Source organism: Natator depressus, chromosome 4, assembly GCF_965152275.1.
Source record: "Natator depressus isolate rNatDep1 chromosome 4, rNatDep2.hap1, whole genome shotgun sequence".
Classification (NCBI taxonomy): Eukaryota; Metazoa; Chordata; order Testudines; family Cheloniidae; genus Natator; species Natator depressus.
The window spans coordinates 118,436,820-118,455,439 of record NC_134237.1 but is presented as its reverse complement, the minus strand read 5'-3'; the positions used below and the strand labels follow the sequence as shown (position 1 = coordinate 118,455,439).

At 40.3% G+C, this 18,620-nt stretch overlaps 1 protein-coding gene across 5 annotated transcripts in view; it reads right to left on the bottom strand.

The window, feature by feature from the left end:
- The window catches only part of SH3TC1 (SH3 domain and tetratricopeptide repeats 1), a 58,941-nt gene extending 40,585 nt beyond the window's left edge, over positions 1–18,356 (bottom strand). For 3 of the 5 annotated variants that reach the window (XM_074951754.1, XM_074951757.1, XM_074951758.1), the window contains exons 1-3: positions 12,139–12,264; positions 3,152–3,250; positions 2,622–2,916 (exon numbers count right to left, since the gene is read on the bottom strand). In XM_074951754.1, the coding sequence (XP_074807855.1) occupies positions 2,622–2,808 (187 nt within the window). In that variant the 5' untranslated portion in view covers positions 2,809–2,916; positions 3,152–3,250; positions 12,139–12,264. Of the gene's footprint in view, positions 1–2,621; positions 2,917–3,151; positions 3,251–12,138; positions 12,265–17,930 lie in introns of those variants that run through there. The other 2 variants (XM_074951755.1, XM_074951756.1) reach the window with 2 other exon arrangements.
- Between the last annotated feature and the right edge of the window lie 264 nt (positions 18,357–18,620).

Sequence of the window (18,620 nt, the reverse complement as noted above, 5' to 3'; positions counted from 1 at the left end):
GGGGTCCCAGACCCATTGCAGAGGCAGCAGCAGTTTAGCACTTGCTCAATGCCAACCACCGGTTTTAACTCATGCTCTGGAGCTAGACAAACTCACGTACCCGGCAGGTTGGGTGGAGGTGAGAAAGGGAGAAGTCTGCCTCACAAGCCTCCACAACTCCCATTGCAGCAGGATTCTCGGGAACTAGGTAGCCATGGGAACCCCCTGCTGCAGTCCAGCACACCCCAGGGGCTCATGTTATGAATTGTGACTCTGCACAAGGTAACACTGACCACATGAGTATTATCTAGCACAGGGGTTCTCAACCTTTTTCTTTCTGAGGCCCCCCCAACACGCTATAAAAACCTCCACAGCCCACCTGTGCCCCAAACAACTGTTTTTCTGCATATCCGATAGATTAAAAGTCAGGGCCAGCATTAGGGGGTAGCAAGCAGGGCACTGCCTATGGCCCCACGCTACATTGCTCGGGCTTTGGCTTCAGTCCTGTGCAGCTCAGGCTTCGGCTTTCTGCCCTGAGCACCAGATAATCTAATGCTGGCCCTGCCCTCTGGTTTATTCTGGCGAACCCCCTGAAACCTGCTTGTGGCCCCCCAGAGGGCCTTGGGCCTCTGGCTGAAAACCACTGATCTAGCACAAGGAAACCTCATTAGGATGAGAAGGGGACGATATAAGACACTTGTCACCATTGTAAGTATTATAGATTATATAAGTGATACCCATGAGTAGATCTTTTCTGGCCTCTCTCAGTATTGAGATGGTTTCCATGAGTTTCAGAGGGATGGGATAACAATATATTTACATTTATCTTCCTCCTTTCAGGCATACCGGCCGGTGTTTGTGTGGGGTCCCATGGCTGCATCCTTATGGGATGGTTTGACATTGAGCAAATACTCAGTAAGTTTGTCCCCTCAATATCTACTTCTTATCTAGTCAACTAATTCAAATGTACAGTTTAAAAAAACCCTCCAATCTAATCTCTATCAGTCTTTGAATAACAAAGGCTCCATGTAAAAGGACTAAAAGGCTTCATCCTTCTCTCTATATTGCTGACCTGGATGGAAGAGGGAAGAGAAAATAGATGCAAAACATTTAACATACCTTTCAGTTTGAGTTAAATCTGGCAATATGGCAGCTGCGGAAGAGGCCTAACTGGATTTAATGAGTATTATTATCATAAGTATAAATCATTTCCCATCCAGACTGTCAGCTCTGATTCTGTGCTTAGTCACAAGCCCAAAAGAAGCCACTTTTTGGAACTACAATGACACGCTACTGCTTTGAGCATGAATAGAAGTCTAGAGTGCCGCTTAATTAGGAACTGTTTTTGATATGTGGACTTGTCACTATTGCTATTGATACAGCAACAGGGACGATCTTTTTCAAAAGTTTATTTATGACTCACTAAGTGCTTCAATGGATAATAACCATTTTCACATATATCAGTTTCAGGGGGGAAAAAACCAACAAGTTTTTCTGTAACCTTATGCAAGTACCGGGGACCATGAGCAATCATTTGTGTGAATTAAATATAGATACAAGTTCTGATTCTGATCTCATTTTCACTAGAGTAGCCTAGGAGTAAATCCACTCAGATTTACTGGAGTTACACCCATATCAAACCAATCTAAGTGATATCATAATCAAGCCCAGGGACCTAACGTTAAGGCTAAGGCATACCTAACTTTAAGCATGTGAGTAGTCCCACTGAAGTCAATGGCGCTCTTTGCATGTTTAAAGATAGTCACATGCTTAGTTATCTAGCTAAACTGGAGATTCAATTCTGCCCTTGGAGATTGCACCTGGCTCCTGGACTGCAATGGGAGTTGCATTTGTGCATCACAGGATACAATTTCTCCCTAAGCCATTTGAGATACAATTTGTAAAAAGTAGCAGTTCTTGATGATTGGGAGAAATAGTCTACAGAAACAGTACTCATAAAATTTAGGGGAGGATTTGAAAAAGTTTACTCAATCAGCTAAAACTGCTAGGGGAATTTCAGTAAGGAGAATATAATTATCGGAGTTGGTATTTGTTTCAGGACATTTGGATTAACAACCCTCCTCCTAAGAAATGTGGGGTCCATGGAATATTTAACAAACACAAATGATCAGTAATTCTAAAGACAGAGGCCCTAGATGCGCAGTGCCTTCTAAGACTATAGTTGGATATTAGTTCAATTCTGAGTCAGAGGGAAAAATGTCACTTACTGAATCTCCAACACCAACCCTAAAGCAACTAGGTGTTCATAGGAGTCCAAACCAATCAACCCTGTTTGTGAAGTCTGATGGATTTTTGCAAAAAGCGAGTCTTTCACAAAGTACTTATATTCTACTATTCCCTTGGCCCTGGAATATTGATACAATGTAATCCTAAACCTTATTTTACCTCTGATTTAAGATATTCTGGAAAAAAAACCTGAAAAGGAACCATTAATATGGTCATTTAGCCCTTTTGGAAAGGAAAGATATAGTTGTTTGTATTGCTCAGTTTAACAGTTGTAGAAGTTCTTTAGGAGGGAAAAAAATGTACAACTGAAAACACACCCGACAGTTCTCAGCTTTGTGCAGCACAAACGAGTGAAGAGCAAAAATGACCAGACGATATAACAATGAAGGACTTACCCATGGCCATTTGTCCTTGCAAAGAGATCTCCTCTTCCATGTTAATCGATGTGGAAATGGCAGTATTAGCTGCCACATGCGTACAATCAGACACACTCCTCCCCAGCTGCTGTTTATTTCCTTCCCAAGAGCTATGTTGTTTCCTTTCCAGATAGGGAGCAGAGCTGCAGAATCCTTCTTCCTCCATCAGGGTGTGGAGCCCAAAAACAGAAACATTGCATTCCACTGCTGCTGCTGCTGGAGCTCCATTACTTGCAATTCCAACCAGTGCTATAGAATTTGCATCGTCCGAATTCTAAAGAGAATCAACATATTATATAAAAACTCACTATTAGGACTCTGCTTTTAATATGCATTCAACAACTTTCAGCACTGTGTGTGTGCAAGCAAAACATTTCAATCACATTCAGCTCAGTAGAGAAACCGTATACAAATTGAATTCTCCTTGATTGAATACTGAAAAAATAAAAAATAAAACATGTCAACCAACTAAGGATTCTTTGTAGCAAGAAAAACTATACTGTGCTCACCAGTTCAACAGTAAGTTGAATTCTGTGCTTCTTCCTTAAAACCTTCCATCATCAGATTTTTTTCTCCAACAAGATCTCACGCTCCCCCAGTACTCTGATCTGGAGGTGTAAAGAAGCAGTGTTGTCACATGGACTAACCAAGAGGCCGGGGATCAAGAACATGTGAATTCTGGTCCCAGCTCTGCCACTGATTCACTGTACTGTTTTTGTAATGGGAGCTATTAGAGTAGTCCCTTTCCCTTTGATATTAATAATAATAATAATCATCATGTTTATTACTACAGCGCCTAGGGACCAACCCAGATCAGGGCCCTTTTGTGATAGGCATTGTTCACAGAGAATAACAGATGATCCCTGCTCCAAAGAGCTAACAATTTCATAAACAGAAAAGAGACAGAGGGTAGGGGAAAGAGTTATAACACACAAGCAGAGCCACTGACATGATGGCAGCAAATATCACGTTAGTTCCATGTTTGGGGGGGGTTGGGGGAGGAGTTTGGAAGGGGTTTTTGGGGGGGTTAATTAAGAAGAGATTAAAGTGAAAGAGAAGGGAAGAGAGAGGGATGAAAAGGGACACAAGCAGTTGAGAAGAGGGAGGGGTTGAAGATATGAGGGCAGGGTGGAGTGAGGCTCAGGTGAAGATACTGTGAGGAAGGGGGCAGGAGAAGGTTGAAGCAAACAGCCAATCAACAGAGGGCAGGAAAAGTCCAGTTAAAAGTCTCCAGCAGCCCCTGCTTAGGCTGATTCTGCCGATGCTGTGTGGGCTTCAGTCTCTGGCTCGCGCCTTCCCGCAGTTTCTTTCCCAAATCCCGCATGGCAGGGGGGATGCTGCACAGTAGGAAATAACTTTCTGTAATCCAGATGAAGAACATGTAATAGGGACCAGAAATTGAAGAGCAGCCTCTTTTCAGCACTTGTATGTCACACCTTTACTAAAGCCCCAGCACTTAACTTCTCTGACTCAGTTTTCCCAACTTTAAAATGGGGAAAGTAATATTAATGTATCTACCTTATTAGTATGTTGTGAGGATTAATAACTGATGGTTTATAAAGGCTTTGAAAACGGTAACTGCTGTTACAACGGTTAGTTCTGATTGCTTCCTTCCTGCATGGCACTTTGAGCTTATTACACCCCAGGAAAAGGCTTTGGCAAATCTGGATTCATTAATGTCTGGATAAGCAGGGAGAGGGGTAGGTATGACTAACAATGAAAGACAGAATGAAGTTTACTTATGCCCATTGCCGATTGTTCACGCCCTGCTAGCTTTAACACACAGCCTCCCAGGAATAGCATTCATCCACATCACGGTGGCAATGCAGTGAAAAATGTCAGTAACATTTTGAAGAGGACAAGATTGGTGGTATAGGTACTGCATTCTTAAAGAACGCAAGAAAGGGGGCTGATTTTTGTGGATTCAGTTAATGATCCACCCTCAGTGCTGGAACCTTCAGGGTAGATGGGCTAAGTCAGAGGTGGATAATTAGTTATTAGCTCCCTGCAGCACTCTAGGAGAGGTATGTGGTGCAGGAAATTATGGGCTGAGTCTGGAAGCAAGAGTCAAGGAGGAATGATCTCTAAGAGTACCCGCGGCTGGCCCGTGCCAGCTGACTTGGGCTCACGCGGCTTGGGCTGCAGGGCTGTTTCACAGTGCTACCCCATTGCGGGCTCTAAATGGGAATATTTGGGGGCCCCTCCTACACAACATTAATAAAAAGCAAATTGAGGGCCCCTTTGAGCTATTGTTTAGTCCGCTTACGCCTAGTGCCGACTCTGCTGTTTTATTGCTGTGTAGACTTCTGGGCTTGGGCTGGAGCCTGGGCTTTAGGGCCTTGCAGGGTTGGAAGATCCCAGAGCTCGGACTCTGTCCCAAGCCCGGAAGTCTGCACAGCAATGAAACAACCCCACAGTCTGCGCCACGCAAGCCCGAGATGGCTGGCACGGGCCAGCTGCATGTTTTTCTTTGCTGTATAAGACATACCCAGAGAAAAGGGATAGAGCTGAAAGGAAATTATCAGGAGCAAAAGCAGAGGCATGGCCTCACCCCTCTACAGAACCAGGCTTAAGTGAGCCATACTTTAGCTAATGCTTTTGATCATTGCTTGACTTTGGTTGCAGGAAGCCCTGTTGCATTCGTGTAAACTCCACTTAGGCATGTGGAATCCTTTCCTGCTTTGACAAGCCTTTCACAGTAAAAGATTAAGTACAATTATACCAGGTTTCAAACCTGTTGGTGTCATTTATGTCTCTAAACATGGTTAAAACTTGGTGAGTAACCATGGCAGTTGATTGTTTACCACTCCAGTTCAGGGCAAGAGTAAACTATCACCTTCACCACCCTGGTTGCTCTATGGACAAGCCCCCCTAACCATGCCTGCATAATCAGTCTAGTCATTTCTCTGTCCTCCCAGCTCCCTGTCTGAAAGGATATTCCATAGTGCATTGTCCTCCATGTTGCTTGTGCTCCTCTAAGTGCGTGCCTTCTGATTAGAGCTGGATGGGAAATGGTGTTCCTGTTTCAGGCAAATTTTCAAGATTTTGAAAAAAAAACCCATTCTGAACTGGGACAAAAAGTGAAAATCTTGAAAATTTTCACAAACTGACAATCTGACAAAGCATTCAGTTCAGGTCAATCCAACCCTTTTGTTTCCATAATTTCAAAATGTTTTGTTTTGAATTGAACTTTTTAATTGATTTTTTAATTTATAATAACCTTACATTTTGAAAGGAAATGTGTTGAACCAAAAAATTGAATTAAAAAGGTCAAAACATTCTGTTTTGACAATTTCAAAACTTTTCCCAAATTTGTTTCAAAACAACAAATTTGTAGAAACCTTCATATTTTATATGTACAGATATATATCCCACAAACAGTTCAAGTTTTGACAAATGAGCATTTTCCAATGAAAAAATATTGTTCATCAGAACATCCTGATGTAATTTTTCATGGGAAAGCATTATTTTTGAAGAATTTCTCAACTAAGGAAAAGTTTTGGAATTGTCAAAACTAGAAATATAAAATTCCAGTTTTCCAGTTCAAAACAATGGTTTGTTTAGAAATTTAAGCTAAATACAGAGGAAATTTTTTTTAAAATGGTCAAAATGAAAATTAAAGGTTTAAAAATTATTGAAATGAAATGTTTTGATTGACCCAAACTGATTTGGGGGGGGGGGGTGCGGAGAGGGCATTTCATGAAAATGTGCAAGATTGACTTTTTGTCCCAAGGGAAAAATTTTCAAAATCTTTGTCGTCCCATCCTGTGAAATTTCATTTCCCATCCAGCTCTAAATCTATCGTCACTTAGAACCTATATGTCACCAATAAATCAGGATAAAGCGGTTTCTTTCTTTCTTTCTAATTATCTCTATATCTGTCTATCTTAGGCCTTGTCTACACTACAGGGGAAATTTGATCTAAGCTATGCAATTTGGGTTACCCGAATAGCATAACTCAAATCAACGTAGCTTAGATCTACTTACCGCGGGGTCCACACTACACGATGTTGATAGGAGACACTCTCCCATCGACTCCCCCTACTCTTCTCTATCCGGTGGAGTACAGGAGTGGATGGGAGAGCAATCTGTGGTCAATTTTAGTGGGTTTTCACTAGACCTGCTAAAATCTATCACCGCTCATCGATCCCCCAGTAAGTGTAGACAAGCCCTTAGGGACCACAGTGACAGGTACTATATCAAAACCTAAGCGCAATATTTAAAATGCACAAAAGTGCAAAACAAAAAGTTCCGTAAGTAATTGCACATCTGGAACCGTTTGCACAATGGGATTCTGGTCCATGACTGGGGCATCTGGGTACTGCCAAAATATAAATAAATAAATGAATAATATTTTACCTTTTTGACCCATTTAAGTCAATGCAACTGCTCACATGAGTGAAGAATCACACAGGCAATAAAGGTTTACATGCTCAGAGCCAACTTTTGGAAGTAGGATGTATAAATAAAAATCTGAATGATAGAACCCATGCACATCAATTCAGATTGGTGATTGTTGGACCATTATTCCATAATTAAACTTCAGAAGTAGTATTTCAAATTCTATTACTCAAGGCACCTCCAAAGTCCTGTACATTTGCAGATGTTAAGGGTAATCTTGGTTGAAAAGCAGAGCTGAATGTATAGCAAAATATATCATACACATTCAGCAATGCTCAGAATATCTGTATATACATTACTTTATATCTGTAAATGGAAACAAATTCTCATTAAAATTTAGCAAATGCATATAACATGAAAGGAGCAGCCTGTACAAAGGACTAGAATTCCAGGAATTTGGATAATGACTGATGGAAAAGATACTAATTAACTTTTGCTATCTCCTTCGTGCACGTGTGTGAGTGTGTGCGCGCGCACGTGCGTGTTTTAAGAGTTACACATATAATGGGGTTGTGCACTAGCCTGAAGGAATGCATTGAGAAGAATGCTGAAAGGTATCAGAACAAAGTCTGAATTCTCAGAATGTTAAGATAGATATCAGCACTTTAAGGAGAATGAGACACAGAATTTCTCAGAGCACAAGCCAAGGGACAAATCAAAGGGGGAAAGAACAGGAGAAGCTATGTCTGTACCAATGATAGTTTTCTCCCTTTGCTCTTCTGAGGGTAACAGAGCAAGAGCAAATGTCTCATTCAAGCACCTGACAACCTGATTCTCCTCTCTGCAGTATCCCTTCCCATCTTTTAATGTTTATGGGTGAGATACAGTAGCTCTCTGTCAATTCTAATATTTATATTTTTACCTTTTTTTAATCCATTGGGTTACATATAAGCACCAGGGACCCGATTTTCAATTATTTCAATGGGCATTAGGCACCTAACCTTCTTAGGTACTTTTAAAAATCCTGATAGGTAGATAAGTGCATCTGTATGCACCTAAATACGTTTGACAAGCTGGCCCCAAGCAACTGATGGGTTTCCACAGGACTTATTAAACATTGTTTTAGTCACCATGTTTCTCTTCTTCTCACTGAAAGTTCAGGTGCCCAGTTAAATAATCCAACAAGGAGCAAAACCATACTAAACAATCCATACTTTGGTACATCACCTTGTCTATTGTGCTAATGCCAGTTATCTTTTGCTTACGAGTTGTTTTTTTAATACTGAAGTCAGCACAACTCAAAGAGGGAATGGACATTTAGAGGGAGAACAAGAATATCCAGAGCTATAGTAATTAATGCCAAGACAACTTTAGAAGGGACATTAAACCTCATAATTCAGGGCTTAATCAATCTCTCACTACTAGGGGTTAGGATGAAGCTTGCATGTGGGATACAACTGCTTACTGTGGGGTACTACTTACACCTTCATCTGAAACAGCTGGTTCTGGCCTCTGTCAAACATGAGATGCTGTACTGGATGGGTCATGGGTTTGGTGCTACATGGCAATTCCTATGCTGAATGAATTTGTTTCTTTATAATCAGCGATTGTCAGTGCATTTGAATTTTTTAAAATGAAGTTAGACAGATTTTTTTGAAATAAACCAACAGTTACTTTAGCAGGATTCCATATTCTTTGAACCTTGATCTGGAAGCCAATAGGTATCACAGCATGCTGGCCCACGGAAGCTGCATGGGCTTTCTGAATCTCTCCGAATAGGAGCCTATTCCTCATTCAGTGAGTGCATGTGGGGAGAACAGGAGATATCCTTCCTTAAAAGCTGTGGCACCCTGGCCTGGGGATGCTCTTTGGGGCAGGGACTTGCTGTTCTGTTTGTACAGTGCCTAGCATACCAGAGTTCTGATCTGACTGGAGCTCCTAAGCACTACAATAATACAAATAAATAAGAATAACAATGCTCATTTCGTAGCTGCAGAGCCTATCATGAGTATCAGTACTAACAGAGCAGAGATAGCAGCTGGACTGCTTGACACATCCTAATGTAGAGCTAGAGGTTGGGTTTTGTTATCAGCTTTCTCAGCAAGATACATCAGTCTCTCATCTGAACAGGTTGGCCTGCCTGAGAGCCACTAGCAACAGCCTATTTTGGCATGTGTGGCTCAGAAGGCCATAGATATTTTCCTGCGCATTAAGTACAGCTTGTTAACATGGCTCTCAACCATGTTGATTTGAGAGTTGTTCAGTGTGGACAGGCAGGGAAAGGAAGGCATTATTTTTCCTTTTGGAAGGAAGATAAATGGAACAATACTGTTTTCCCGCAATTTTTGTCCCCCTTGCCACTTCCTTTTAAAAGTATCTGGAAAGCAACTTTAAAACACCACAGAGTGGAACAAAACAGATAAGGGAATGGAAAATATCAGGCTAACTCTGTCTGCAACTTTTTTTAAAAAATGCTTAAGAAAATAGTAAAGAGTTACAGCGTAGACTTACTGTTTTCCATCACCACCATTTTGATTTAGTGAATTTACTCCTTACGTAAAGTGGTGGATGGAGGAGCAAGAAAATTAAAACCTTCTGATTGTACCTACAAATCAGGTACAGCATAGAACATTGCAATGCAAGATGCTGTCTACTGCCCTGTGCATCAAACGTGACTTGTAAGGTACACCTCGGAGGTGAGAAAGTTGAGAAGACTTATGTTTTTAGGTCAGAAAGGTGGCCATTACTGGACCCTTCGCTGAGGCTAACATATTGCTTACTGCAGTGGTGTGTCTTCCAATGTGGAACTAGAACTAAGATCTGCATTGGGAGGGACTCCCATTTATTTTGAATAGGACACCAGGAAGCCATTTCTAATCTGGGCCAGGTTTGAACTGGTGGCCTAGAAAGCTACATGCAATCTATGACCATTGTACTTAGCACTTATATAGCACCTTCCACCTGAGGATTCCAACACACTTTACAAACATTCATTAATTTTGCTTCAATATTCCTGTGTGGTGATCAGTATTATAATTTATTATCCCAGTTTTACACAGGAGGAGTGAGAGAGAAGTGAGTTTCTCCAACTCACACAGGAAATCGGTACCAGAGCCAAGAACATAACCCAAGCCACCTGACACCAAGAACCAGTTCTTCAGCCACTCAGTGGTTCAAAGCAGCCCTAAGGCTGGCATAACTTGCCCCTGAAGGATTCCTCACACCTAGGGGAATGCTTGGATGGTGCAGAATCACCTTTGTAGCTCCTACGCACACCTCTTTCCAGCCACATCCCCATACAGGGGGCATGGTCTGAGGGAAAGGGATTGTAGCTGGAATTTCTCTATGCCCCAGCTATCTCAGAGGAGCTTCTTGGGGCCCATGGACAGCTCTTGTAAATTACAAGTCTTTAGACTGGTCTAACTGGTGCCAGGATTGGGACAGCAAAACTAATCCACACTACAGATTCTGACCCACACACAGCAAGGCTATGCTTCCTTCCCATTATCCCATTCTAAAGCCCCAGCCATTCGGTTCCTGCTATCTGTCCTGCTAAGTGAGCAATATAGTAACATAGCCCTACATAGGAACTGCTCTTCTGGATCAGACCCGTGGTCCATCTAGTCCTGTATCCTGTTTCCAACAGTGGCCAGCAAAAGGTGCTTCAGAAGAAAGTGCAAGAAACTCCACAGTAGATGATGAGGTATAATCTGCCCCTCATCCTAATTATTAATAATGAGAGATTTGTTTAAAACATGAAACACAGTGTCTCTCCCCTCAAATACTTTTTGTTGGCATTAACTGTTAGTTTTGTTATCCATATTAGTGTCCAATCCCTCTTTGAACCCTGCTAAATTCCCTTACAAGTTGCATCATTTTCAAGACATCCTATACTTTGGTTAGACAAGGTGGGTGAGGTGATATCTTTCATTGGACCAACTTCTGTTGGTGAAAGAGGCAAGCTTTTGAGCTACACACAGCGCTTCTTCATGTCCAGTATTCAGGTCCAGGTTCCAGTCCTGAAGTCCAATAAAAGATATTACTTCACCCACCTTGTCTCTCTAATATCCTGGGACCTACAGGGCTACAGCAACACTGCAACATAAATTGGTTTACGTTATGAAAGCTGCTACTTCACCCTTCCTTCTCACCCACTTCTCTCCAAATTTGTTTGTTTCACTACCTGTTTCATCTTGTCTTTTAGACTGCAAACTCCTCATAGCAGAGACTCATATGGCAAAAGACTGACATTAATTAGGTGCTTGTACAGACTCAAGCACAATGGGGTCCTGATCTGCTGGAGTCCCCTAGGGGCTACCGCAATTGTAAATCAAAATAATAATATTCCACCCAACGTATTATACTCTCAGTACTTAGATATAGTAAAAATGTAACATATAATTTCAGTGTATTACCCTACTACACAGAAACAGCACCTTGTGAAACTCGGTGCTCGAGTTAAGGGGAGGTAAAATGGAAAACTTGCGGTCCTTCATAAAAGCTCATTAGGGCTTTTATTCATTGACAGCTTAAACAGAGACAACGCTACTGTTTGCAGCATAGTTAACATTTTCAAAAGCACCTAATTGCCTACACCCCTTTCTGAAAATGGGACTTCGGTGTTTTTGAAAAATGTACCCTATGTTCAAAATTCTCAAACTTTGGCACCTAAAAATTATGGATTCAGATCCTCATTTAGGCACCTAACTTAAAGTGAACATTTGTGAACATTTGTGCACTGCAGGTCTTCTGAAAACCAGGTGATTTTTAAAGTGTCTAAAGATGGATCAAAGTCCTTCCTTTTGGGTGCTCAGGTTTAAAAAAGTTTGGCCTATTCTGAATATACTGTAGAAGAGAAGAGAAAACAAAAAGCAAAGAACAGAAACATCTTGGCTCTTAACAAAAGCAACAAAAACATCACATAAAAATGTCCATAAATGTCACTGCTGAAATTTATTACTACAACCCATTACCATTACACTTATTCTTAAATCTATCCCTGTAACCAAGCACTAAGCTACTCTAGTACTAAAATCATTCCCCTCAGTTGCTCACATTTTTTTCAGACATAGTAGAGTCCAACAATCAAATATTACAACACAAACAGCCTAAATACAGCTAGATACTCAGGTATGAAGCATAATATTTCTCCTACCTTTTCCGAATCTGATTTGTTCTATTCTAACATTCTGGTGAACTGCAGACAGATCTCAGCCTTCCACAGCTCTGGTTGGAACTGGCTCCCGATCCATCCCTTCCTGTTTGACCTTTTTACTTTCCTGTTGGTTGAACAGCCCAGCTTGGATATATGAACTAACTGAAAGTTGACCATTAACTGATACCGTCCATCCAAGAATCTCCTTTTCTAAAATGCTCACAATTGCAAGCTCAGTGCATTGGACTACTAACAATTTGCCATGCAGGAAAATATGTCAGAAATATACTGAAAGCCTCAGTCAGATACATTTGCTCTTAAGAGCTGAAAATTATTATTATCTATATCTGGAAGCCCCAACCCATTGTGCTAAGCACTACACAAACAGAGTAATAAGTAGTCCTTAAGGCAGAGAATACATGACTTTGTTTAATTTGTTTGGTTTTGGTCAAAGTATTAGTAGGCCTGTTGATTAATTACAGTTAACTCATGCAATTAACTCAAAAAAATTAATTGTGATTAAAAAAATTAATCGCGATTCATCACAGTTTTCATTGCACTGTTAAACAATAGAATACCAATTGAAATGTATTAAATATTTTGGATGTTTTTCTACATTTTAAAATATATTGATTTCAATTTTAACACAGAATACAAAGTGTAGAGTGCTCATATTATTTTTATTACAAATATTTACACTGTAAAAATGACAAACAAAAGAAATAGTATTTTTCAATTCACCTCATACAAGTACCATAGCGCAATCTTTTTATGGTGAAAGTGCAACTTACAAAAGTAGATTTTTTTTTTGCATAACTGCACTCAAAAACAAAACAATGTAAAACTTCAGCGCCTCCAAGTCCACTCAGTCCTACTTTTTGTTCAGCCAATCGCTAAGAGGAACAAGTTTGTTTACATTTACGGGAGATAATGCGGCCCACTTCTTATTTACAATGTCACCTGAAAGTGAGAACAGGCATTGGCATGGCACTTTTGTAGCCGGCATTGCAAGATATTTACATGCCAGATATGCTAAACAATCGTATGCCTCTTCATGCTTTGACCACCATTCCAGAGGACATACTTCCAAGCTGATGATGCTTGTTAAAAAATAATGTGTTAATTAGATTTGTGACTCGACTCCTTGGGGGGAAATTGTATGTCTCCTGATCTGTGTTTTACCTGCATGATGCCATATATTTCACATTATAGCAGTCTTGGATGATGACCCAGCACATGTTGTTCGTTTTAAGAACACTTTCACTGCAGATGTGACAAAAAGCAAATAAGGTACCAATGTGAGATTTCTAAAGATAGCTACAGCACTCGACCCAGGGTTTAAGAATCTGAAGTGCCTTCCAAAATCTGAGAGGGACGAGTTGTGGAGCATGCTTTCAGAAGTCTTAAAAGAGCAACACTCCCATGCGGAAACTACAGAACTGGAACCACCAAAAAACAAAATAAACCTTCTGCTGGTGGCATGATGAAAATGAAGATGCGTTGGTCTGCACTGCTTTGGATTGTTATCGAGCAGAACCTGTCATCATCATGTCCTCTGGAATGATGGTTGAAGCATGAAGGGACATATGAATCTTTAGCTCATCTGGCACGTAAATATCGTGCAACACTGGCTACAACTGTGCCATGTGAACACCTGTTCTCACTTTCAGGTGACATTGTAAACAAGAAGTGGGCAGCGTTATCTCCTGCAAATGTAAACAAACTTGTATGTCTGAGCAATTGGCTGAACAAGAAGTAGGACTGAATGGACTTGTAGGTGCTAAAGTTTTACATTTTTTACATTTTTGAATGCAGTTATTTTTTGTACATAATTCTACATTTGGAAGTTCAACTTTCATGATAAAGAGATTGCACTATGGTACTTGTATTAAGTGAATTGAAAAATACTATTTCTTTTATTTTTACAGTGCAAATATTTATAATAAAAAATATAAAGTGAGCACTGTACACTTTGTAATCTGTGTTGTAGTTGAAATCAATATATTTGAAAATGTGAAAAACATCCAAAAATATTTATATAAATAGTATTCTATTATTGTTTAACAGCACATTAATTGCACAATTAATCATGATTAATTATTTTAATCGCTTGACTGCCCTAAGTATTAGCCTACTTGAAATTCTTCCAGTTACAAAATGGCTCAAAATCAGACCTTGTGTATTTCCACATTTTCCTTTTAGCTCCAGTGGTTTTAAAATGTAAAAGTAGAGACTCAAGTTCATTTAATACCCATTATTTATTTATTTATTTGTAGTGTTCACACCCTAGACATGGACCATTGCATACCCCATTGTGCTAGGTGGTATACCCGGGGGGAAAAAACCCCAAAATACTAAACCATCTTTGTTATGATACTTACTAATATCTGTTATTAAGAAGCTAACATTTTCTTCAGAACTTTGTAACCTAGTTACAGCAGCAACATATAAATGAGTTATTTTTATTGTTATATACTGTGATAGTGTGCATTATAAACATTGTTATAATATGATAACAATAGGCATCTATATTCTGACCTTGCAATATGCTGAATATCCTCCATTCCCAGTGAAATCAGTGGAACTGGAAGCGACTTAAATCCTTGCACAGTCAAGACTACCATTCACCTAATAGTCTTTTCCATCAATAACGTCACTGACTGTATGATATTGCATAATAATATATGAGATTGCATAACACACGTTGTGCTAAAGGCATTACATTTTAAATTTAACTTGTAGCACTGTTGTGCTCTTTAGCAGGAAATAATATATTTTAAACTAACCATTTTCCCTTCAATTTTGTAAATATTTAAGCTTGTTGGCACATTTTTGTTTTCTTTGAAGATTTGGGAGCAGTTTCTCCCCTAATTTCAAGTCACATTATTGGGGATTCTAGGAAAGGACTGAGGAGATAATTGGTTCCTTTATTTGGATTAAATGTATCGTTTTCTTTTGTAACTGTGCAAATCTAATCCAAATTCAAATTTGTGACTGTTCTGTGAGTAACAGCAAAGTCTCTCACTCTCTCTCTAGGTTTCTTTTATGGCTCCAATCACCGTAGTATCTGAGCATCTCGTAAATGTTAATTTATCCTCACAACACCATTGTGAAGTAGGCAACTATTATTATCCCTATTTCACAGACAGGGAAACTAAGGCAGGGATTAAATTACTTGCCAGATTTCACACAGAAAGTCTATGACAGAACCAGGAATTGAACCCAAATCACCTTAGTCCCAGTCCAGCATCAGAATCACCATTTTCTTCAGCCTTTCTTGTGGTTTATAGCCTAGAAGATAGTACCATTATAGTTCATGTACATGCCTGTAATTGTTCTTAGATTCCGTTGGGTGGACACCCTACATTGTGGTATTCTCAATGGAATTTAACCAGTGCCTTTTCACTCAAGATGCGCATCTGGAGGGACGTGGGGAAATGGAAAGGTTTGTGCCTAGGGAATAAACACATCTCAAACCGGCCCTGGCCCTTGACCTTCTGTAGCCTTTTTAAAACACCACTACACAGAGACAATTCAATACCTCTACACTGTGGACACCTGCCCTCATTAAATAACCCCAGAGACCAATGCACTGTAACAAACAGGAAAAAGCACAACCCGGGTACATTGTGGATACCACATTAGGAATTCCATATTCCCTTATGTTCCAGCTTGAAAGTCCTAGGAATTTGGTGCTGCATGACTTGCAGAAACAATTCAGATTCCTTCACATTGGGGCATAGGTTCTGTTGGTGCTTTGATCTCTCTCATAACTATGAAAATAATTAGACGCAAATGAGATGCCCCTGTTTTTGTCTAGCTGTCCTGGATCTTTTCAGGATGATTGAAAGAAGCTGCCAGGAAGTTGAAAGACATCTCATATGAAAACAAGATATTTCCTTTAATTTCCATTGTGTCTCTCTGGCATTGCTATTCAGCATCCTGTTTGCATGCTTCAGTGCAGCTGTGCGTTTGGCTGAAGGCTTTAGGGTTTTCTTCAGCAGTGCCTCTCAAATATTATATAACGTGTTAATATTTAAAGAGCAAGTTCTACCCCAAATTACACCCAGGCAGTCCCACTGAAGTTGGTGAGATATATATAGGAGGGCAGGTTTTGGCCTTAAGAGCCCAATTTAAACCGCGAGAAGAAAGGATATTTTGAGTTAAGGACACCATGTGATATATAACAGCTGAGAACCTTTAACGCAAGTGCCAATACTGGAGCTTCAGAACTGTGGCTAAGTGGGCTTCTCCTGCCTGCCTTGTGTATGTTCTAACTTGCAGGGAAATTTGTGCGGTTCTAAACACCAATCTCACGGTATCTGCAGTCTCCAGACTGAACTTTGTCTGCCCCCAATGCACTGTGTAGTTAAATGAGATATGTCATTTTAACGTGGCAGTCATGCTCGTTCTTTATATATATATATATATATGCTGGACACGGTAGGTTTTGAAATGGGCTTAAGACGGTTTTGTCTTCTTGCACAGTTTTGGTCTGATTAGTCCTTCATTTCCTCCCAGTGGCAGATGCGTAATTCCCCAAAATAATGTCATCTGGATTGTAAACATTCATTAGCTAATATGCGTATAGTGCTTTGAAGATGTGACATACTGCACAACTGCTAAAGACGTGTCTATATAACAACAGCTGCGCATGGGCTAACCTCTCTGAACAAGCCTGAATCCAGCTAACACGGATAACAACAGAAGCGGGGGCTTCAGTACAGGCTAGTGAGCAGAGTACATACCCAAGGTCTGTGCCAGGCTTAAACTACTTGTACTGAAGCCCTCATTGCACTGTCTTTACTACTGTCATTATGTGCACTAGCTAGAGTCAAGCTATCTCAGGTAGCCTGGCCTGTGCACAGCTTTTGCTGTGTAGACATACCCTAAGCTTGCACCTGATCCTGCAACCTTTTATTCAGTGACTCACGTAAATAATTGCATTGATTTCAGTAGGATTCCTGGCACGCAGAAAGGTCTGCAGGATCATGGTCCTAGATTATCATTTTCACACTAGGATTACTCTAAATTTAAATTCCACTTTTTAAGAAGATTAGATTCCAGACTGTGCTTCACTCTAATAAGCACGTTACACCTGAACAGAAACTCCCAGTAAAATCAGCTCAGGGGTTAAAATCTTTTGGCATCAAATTGTGTCAGCATTTCCTCTTCCTTGTCGGAATCAAGATAGCCTCGCTTCCCCCAGCTCTTACAAAATGAAAAGCTGGCTCTGCAATCTGGGTCAGAATGTAAAAACAGAAAACACCAAGAGAAAAATATTCTCTGGTCCAGTTCTAAGGAAATGCAGTCGCCCTGTAGTCTGCAGGGAAACGCTGACTCAAAGCACCCAGCTGTGACAATACATTGCTGTTGCTCTGAAGATGTTTACCTAGCTTTATCAATAATAGTTACATTTACTTGAGATTACCAGTGTTACTGATGTATGTTGTTAGGCAGCTTGTTATTTCTCAGCAGGAAAGGCAACATGCTGTATGTCTCACAAAGCTTCCTGCTAACTATTATGGACCCCTACGGCTCACTTTTAGCCCTTTAGCCCCAAGAAGGCAATGAGTTCAAGTTGAATGCTAGGATTCAGGATCAGAGTCCAATTCTAACAAAGCAACACAGTACTAATAGAAGCCTGCATTGTTAGAGGTCCTAACATTCAGCTGACATTAAAATAGGGTTACAACCCCACCCAGGGTTTCTATTGTATTAGAATGGGTGAAGCCAGCTAAAGTAGCCTCAACCGACAAAGCTCAGGATGAAAATGAATGGTAGAGACTTACCTGTTGGAAGATGTAATGTCTTTTTTCCCCCTTTTGCTGCTCAGCAAAATTGTGTTGTCTGCTTGCTTTCTGGTATACTCCTTTCCTTTCCAAGGGGGATAACCTCCTTCTTTAAATAAACATGAATTCTTGGGTGGTACAAATAGAGAAAAATCTTTTATCTTTGGATTTCAGTGGAAAAGGAGGGAGGCTCAGTGTACTTGGGGGTTTTAATCTACAAAAAATAGTTGAGACATTCAGTTTTCCCCAGCTCCTGTAAAGCTGGAAACCACTGGGAGGAAGCTAAACCCCTTGTATCTTCTGGAAACTGGGATTATAAAGCCACCCGATGAAGCAGGAGTTTGGATTTATAGCATAGAGGGATGAAGCACAGTAAAACATTGGGCCAGTACTTCTCTGTTTAGAATAACAGAGCTCGTATAAATGGCTTTGGTGAAATAACAAAGGCCTTTCAAGAGAGGGCCAAACCATTCAGTACGGGAGGGGAGATACTACGAAATGTCTAAACACAGTTTGGTAGAAGTTTAAATGCTGCCATAATGACTGGTGGAACAATTTAAATACTTTTCCCCCAGTAGGAATCACTGTGTAGTTTGTCATTATGTTTTATGTGGTTTAGGAAATGTAAGAGTCCATGGGGGTGAGGTAGTCATGTGACTTAGCTCTCCATTTAAAAGCTCAGCTTCTCAG